At 41.9% G+C, this 7,047-nt stretch overlaps 1 protein-coding gene across 1 annotated transcript; it reads right to left on the bottom strand.

Annotated features, from left to right (window-relative positions):
- Positions 1 to 1,312: 1,312 nt before the first annotated feature.
- On the bottom strand, positions 1,313 to 1,901 carry LOC121404044. The gene has a single exon (XM_041592618.1). It carries the CDS (start codon positions 1,892 to 1,894, stop codon positions 1,349 to 1,351), a length of 546 nt encoding a protein of 181 aa, XP_041448552.1. The 5' UTR covers positions 1,895 to 1,901; the 3' UTR covers positions 1,313 to 1,348.
- Between the last annotated feature and the right edge of the window lie 5,146 nt (positions 1,902 to 7,047).

Genomic DNA, 7,047 nt, shown 5'->3' with positions numbered 1-7,047 from the left:
AGAATGAATTTTGATTGTGGGAGGAGGTGATGATGAAAGCGGTGTGCGATTTATTTTCACTTTATAATATCTACTATTCAGTTCTGTTTGGTTCACATTAGGGGTAAGAGTATTAATATCGGAATGCTATATTTGTTCTCGTTATAATGTGTAAATTTCTCTGCTGTTTACGTTGCAGGGCCACGGGAACTGTGAGAGAGATTCATTATGTCTATACTAATATTCCCGAATATACTTTAAGTACCTCCTACAATACCTTAGCTGCGGCTTGGACTTTTAATTTGTGTGCTCTCTGCACTCTCTCTCGCTTTCTCATTATGTGGGTGTATCTCTCATATGTCTCATTATGTGGGTGCATATGAGATATGTCTAATTGCTCTATCGTCCTGATACCTTGCCCTTCCACTACCAATTAAAGCAGGACCGGACCTGGGCCAACACTTTGTCATGGGCTGGCTATCTGCCCCTCCCGGTAATATGTGCAACTATTATCATTTACAGTCACCCGCTTTATGGCCCCCCAAACGTTTTGCTCATTGCCCGGAGATGCCCTCAGCCCTCACACTCAACGCAGTGCTGAACCACAGAAGCACTTTCCCTGGCTGGTCATTAAATTATTTTATATGGCACATTAAAAGCACATACACAAACACACACAAAAACACACCAACAGATACTTGTATATTCACGTGGAAATGCATTTGCTGTGCAGGGTCAAAGGCCAACCGAGTGTGGGCAGGACTCTGCTGTGGCAGCGTCTATCTGCTATTATTATCATGGCTGGACCTGGCTGCTTCAGCACTGTTGTTATTATTGTTATTAGTGTGTGCCTCGGGCACTAAGCAATTATTTAAAGCGCTCGTAGAGTCACAGAGAGAAAGAGAGAGAGCGAGAAAGGGATAGAAACACTACCTCTCTCACTCTCTCTCCCTCTCTATATATATGGGTCCTCTGGGTAATGCTTCACGTTTGTTGCTGAGATTTCAATTTAAAAACATGAAAGGGGAGCACCCCTCACCGTGCCACAACTTTTCTGTGCCAGCAGGACATGCCACAAACTGGCAGGCTGGCAGGCAGACCCGACGGCCCCCCTCTGTGACGGCGTTGATGGAGTTGCTCTCCTGATTGGGGGCCATTGTCCAGAGATGCTCTCACATATTTATTTACAATTTAAATGCAGAAGCAGGCCACAGTCAAGCTTCCCACCTGTCCACCTGTCGCCGCCTTTGTGTCGTTTTAATTGGGGCAATCAATTGGGCCAACAAAAGGTTAAATGTTTAAACAATTGGGGATATTCCGTAGCACACACACACACACACACTCGTGGCGGTGTGTGGTGTGTCTGCAACTATGCGTGTGGTCGAGGCTTTTGAATGGCATCCAAGAGCGCACAGCGCACGGGATCCAGTGACTCCGGACTAATGTCATTCTCTGGCGGATCCATCGGGTCCCTCGCTGGTCTCAAATGTTTGGTTGGCCAGGGCCAGGCAAAGAGAGTGCTTGGCGTGCCACTCATCTGGCTATGCCAGAACAGCTTGCGGCGCACCGCCTGCATCACGTGACGTTTCCGCTGGCAGTCCAGCTCAGACATGTTGCCCTTGATGGCCATCACATCGTCGATGTTCTCGTAGGGCGTATGATGGTATTTATCGGGGGGCTGTTCAGCATGCAGCTTATCCAGCAGACGTTCAAGCAGCTCCATGCGCCACAGCGTTTCCTCCCAGAGAGCCGTCAGATTGGTGGAGTGCGCCAGGCACTCAATAATTTCCGCGTAATTTGCATCCGTCTTGTGTAGCTTGCTGGCGCATTCGGTGAAACTTTTCTGACTCTCGCTGTAGCTCTGGTTGGAGGCCAGGCCAAGCAGTCCCAGCAGTGGCAGAAACAGCAACATCATCGGTCCAGAGTTGAAGCAAAACTGATATGAGGTTGATGATGGCTGCTCAATGCCTGTTCTATGGCTGCAGTTTTCCCTGAAATTGATTTGTTTCGCCCCAAAAGAAATAAAATGTATGCAGCTGCAACAACCTAAGAATTCTGTGGCCATAAATTTCAGTTTGCACTTGTGCTGATGCCTCCGCAGAGACTGTTGTGGGCAAAACTTTCAGCTCATCCGGCCATGGACCGACCATCCTCTCGAAGAGCGGCACACTTGGGATCATAAATAATCCATACAAATTAACGCAGCCAACCAAAAGCAGCAAAACTCAAGTGAAAAACTGAAGCTCAAGCGAAAAACTGAACCCGAACACGACAGCCGCGAAACCTCTTAACACGTAGAACGTATAGCAGTTTAATCGACAGCCAACGCTTAAAATGCCAGAAGCAGCACAAAATAAGGCACAACAAAAAAGGTGCAAAACAACATTTATTATACCCTTTAGATTGATGGATCTGTGGTATCTACAATTTTGTACATAGAAGAGACTTGGACTTAACATTATTCGTGCTTATAGCTATTGGTCCTGGTCCTGGTCTAGCGAAAATCAGCAGGATCCGTCAAGGAGTAAATAAGAGTAGATTTACGAGGAAGTGCCAGAACTTTTTCCTCTTCTTCTTCTTTTATTTTTTAATTAATTTTTTATTTTTTTAAAATAAATTTCTTTTAATTGAAGTATTTGCTATTCGTATTCCTTCCAAACTACAAACAGTTTTTCCTTTATATATTTTTTTATATGAAAAACATCGCTTAAGTTCCTTTGGTAGCCTGACGAGTTTTGGTTCCGTTGTGGGAGCGCAGCTTCTGGCTTCTTGTTTGGTAAGCAAAATTTATTGTTTGCGGAAGCTGTCTTTAATGGTGCGCGCCCAGCAGCCACGCCTCAAAGCACTTCACCCACCCCCTGAAAACCCTAACACCCCAACATCCTTACAGTCCGCATTTAGTTGACCTTCGGCTGGAAATAATTTCAACTCATTGAGTTTAATGTCCTGTGCCTTCTGGGCGTGTCCCCAGCCATTTGTGGAGCTTCATTTGTTTCTTTTATGGACTGGTGTGTGCGTACAGTGCGTCATAAAACTATAAGGTTAGCGGAATATAAATTGAAATAACATTTGATCAAATAAAGGCATTAAATAAGTTTAAATTTTAGAAATAAAAAGGATATATATTCTACAGTACATAATTTCAACTGTATGAGCTATGAAACGCACTGTACTTTGGCTGTATATGGCCACGTGCTTTTTTTGTCCCTCCAATAATCGCATGATTTATGTGCGACATTGGTCAGGGAACACATTTTCCTCTTTGCTCATAAATATTTTATCTACACAAAATTTGTTTTTATTTTTTTTATACATATTTTCTATATATATTTTTTCGCATATTTGTTTTTGGCTTGCAAATTGTATTTTGATATGGGTATTTGCCCCTTTTCTAGTCTCCTCTTGGGGTTTGGGGCTGGCAGCCTAATGCGTTTATAAAGTGTTAACATTGCGTATGTGTAATATTTAATAGCAGCTGTGCGGATGTCGTCCCCCCCCCCCACACCCTTGCCACGCACCAAGCACCCATCTATCCCCTTGTATATAGTTTATGTGTAAGATTTGATTTATGCTTATGCCACGCCCAGTTTTTATTGCCTCAAAGCCAAGACGGTCATAAAAATGTGGAAGCTCACTCAAGCATTTTGTGAAGCTGCTGCTAAGAAGGTCGTAAATTTAATTGCTGCGATTATTGCCGGGAAATTATCGCAGATCGTAGATAATCACAGAGCTCTATAGATAGCCCGGAAGCTCTGGGAAGACAATAAATTGAGCAAGTTTTATGGCACAAACACTGAAAGTGAAACTTGATTGGCATTACCCAGAGGGTAGTTGACAGTTTAAAGGGAAAATTGTACTTACAAAATTATAGTATCTGTTTAAAAATGGAAAATGGTTTATTTTATGGGAACAGTGTACAGCAAACATTTTTTTAATTAGCTAATTAATTAAACTATTAGCAAATATATTATAAAAAAATATTAATATTAATTTTTACATACAAAATCCTTCAGTTATTATTATTTATTTATTTTTCTATAAATATTCTTATGGCTAAACTATACAAAAAAATGAAGCTGAGCGCAGGAACGTTGAGTTCTCTGCTCGAAAAAAAGCATTTAATAATGTAACCTCATTTATTTAACTCCGAATTTAATTTTAAAGTGCTCACAAATCTCCATCGCTTAAAGATTAAAGATCCATTGGGCCAACTGTTTTAGCCGGCTGCCTATGCCACAGCATTGCCAATTCCCGCCAGCTGCAAGGGCCAATAATTTATGCTAATTCACTTGACTCCCATGCAGCCGGCAGTCAACCACAAATAAAAAAAAAACTCCACAAAATGACAATGAGAATGACTTCCTGTAAACGAGACTTCGTTGCCACAGGCACGTGCCACATGCACACACACACACACACACACAAAACACAGATAGATACACTGGTAAACATTTAATCCAGCTCCTAGTAATTCAGCCAATTGCCATGCAAGTGGCCAACTAATTGCTTGGGCGATTTGGCCAGGCCAAATGAATTTGCATTTTGGTTAACGCACTTAAGTATGCAGTGCGCTCCGCTCTCAGTGTGTGCCATGTGCAAGAGATAGGCTTAGACAGCAGCTAGATAGAGATAGAAAAGAGAGAGCTGACTGGTAGTTCATTTAAGCAGAATTTACACGAAACCTTTTCAAGCCAAGTAAATTTACTGGCTCGAATGCGCTAAAAGTGTCGGTGAAAAACCTATAGTGTAATTGCAGCTATGAAATAAAACAAAACCCGTAGCCGAGCATAATTTATTTAAAGCAAACAGAAATAGGCAAAAGAAAAGTAAAAGTTGCACAAGGATAAAGCCAACAAAAGTCACACGCAGCAAACGCCCAGTGGGGGGTGTGCCATATGCATCTGTGTGTGTGTGTGTTTGTGTGTATGTGTTTACCCATCCATATATATGTATGCCATCTGTGAGTTGGTCTCATTATTATGCTCAACACTTAGCTGGCAATATTTTTAGACCCACGTCGCGACTTTGGCGCCACGCCCACGACCTTCACACACACACAGCAACACCTACACACGGGTCAGTGGAAAATGCAAGCAAGAAAGGGGCGTTTTTTTTGGCCACCATCTACACTCTACTCCACGCCTCACATACGAGTTCTCGTATATGCCGCTGCTCTTCTGCTGAGTAGTCGTCTAAGCGTTTTGTCTAGTTTTGCTCTGTTTCCGTTTCTTTTAGCCATTTCTTATACCCATTGTTCACTTTTTGCATACCCTGTAAACACGGTAAGGAATGGCGGTATGCTCTAGGGAACCACATTGCTTTCTATATATTTCGATATCGATATGTTCAAAAAGCCAACTATAAAGTGTCCTTGAACTACTTTTTTTTTCATTGTTCCTTGGTATTCTTCTAGATAGAAATATTCTCTATGCTTCAGCGTTATCGTAACTACAAAGCTTTGCATTGGAGTTTCAGGTACTACTTAAAGCCCTGTACAGTGGAGGTATCCCCATAGTCGCAGTACCATCAGCAGAATTCGTTTGTATTGTGTGTATTTATATCCGTATAAAGGGGTGTAAAGGGGTATATTGTATTTGTGGTAAAAGTGGATATGTGCAACTCAGAGAAGGTCCGCCTATTTCATTTAATTTTGTGTCATTCTGTAGAACAGAAAATTGTATGATACATTTTGTTTTTATACCTTTTTGTATCAAATATTGTTTTCTGAACAAATTGCAATTGCATATTTGCTGCTTTTGCTTATCATTGTTTAATTTTGATGAATTCCTAAACATAAAACGGATTAAGTGAGCAGCGAAGTGTGCGGGTCTGCCAGTTCTACATAAATGATAAGCTCACAAATTTATATACTGACTGAGTACGGGTATAAAAGTAGAGTCGCGTCCACAGAAGCGACTCACACGTTCCTTCTCGTTTTTTTGGTTGTGGTTGTCGGTCTGGTGTAGTCACTTAAGGATTCATGCTGCACAGCAGCCGCCAGCAAACAGCCAGCACCTTCTTCATATACACCGTCTGTCAGTCAGTAGTCCGTCAGTCAGTGTGTCAGACGCCGTCAGGCATGCTCTGAATTTTCAAATAGCATTCATGAACCTTGAGACAAAGCCAGTTGTGTGATAGCCCTTACATATACAGAACCACCCCCACCCACCACCACCACGGGGCATGCCAGAGGTTGTGTTGTTTAACCATTTATCATGCGCGTATTTATTTGCACTGATTTTATTTTAATTTCATTAAAATTATGTGACAAAACTTAATTGGTTTCCATTGTTCAACGAGAGAGATAGTGTGAGTGTGGGAGAGAGATTTAATCGGTTTGAAAACGAACCGAAAGCGAAGATAGCACCAATCTGTTTGTGTCTGTCTCTGTGGCAAAATAAACAAATTGTTATGGCAAAGTTATCCAATTTCGTGCCACAAAAGGAAATAAATTCCATCCAAACAATTGAAAAAGTTTATGAATCTCTTCCCCCCTCCCATTTGGGGGAGGATTGTCATTTAAATTTGTTGTCAAGCTGCTGCTGCTGCTGCTGCTGATGTTGCACTTTCCATTAACATATTTTATTTTTCAATTATGTATTCTCGTTCAGTTTGTTGCCTACGCATAGGTAATTAGCCTGCAACACTTTGGGGCCTGCCAGTGCATTATAAACAGTTAACTGTAAGCCAGTATGTGACCCCCCGCACCTCACTCTCTTGCCACATTCAAATTGAGTTGCATAACTTGCATGAACCTGTGGCTGTGGGTTTGTGGGGGTTGTGGGTTTGCAGGTGGAATCAAGTCATTCAAATGCAAATTTCACACACACACAGACACACAGAATTGTAATGCCAGCAAAGGACAAATGGAAATGTCAGCTGCAGCAGCAGGCACATGGCCTGACCCTTGCACAAGATTAGATGAAGACGAAGAGGCTTTGGTACTTGGGTGCTCTGCAATAATTAACAACAATAATTTCGGTCAATAATTGGAGTGTCAATAGTAAATTGGTAGCTGGTAGCATAATAAATGCTCCGATAAGCCACAGTTAAAGCAGATTAAATTTG

The sequence above is a fragment of the Drosophila obscura genome, unplaced genomic scaffold (assembly GCF_018151105.1).
Source record: "Drosophila obscura isolate BZ-5 IFL unplaced genomic scaffold, ASM1815110v1 contig_181, whole genome shotgun sequence".
NCBI classification, from domain to species: domain Eukaryota; kingdom Metazoa; phylum Arthropoda; class Insecta; order Diptera; family Drosophilidae; genus Drosophila; species Drosophila obscura.
The sequence above is the reverse complement of the archived record's forward strand: the minus strand, read 5'-3'. Positions and strand labels throughout refer to the sequence as shown.

Excerpts from the sequence above, each read along its gene's own strand:
- LOC121404044 (XM_041592618.1), bottom strand. The coding sequence starts at position 1,894 with ATGATGTTGCTGTTTCTGCCACTGCTGGGACTGCTTGGCCTGGCCTCC.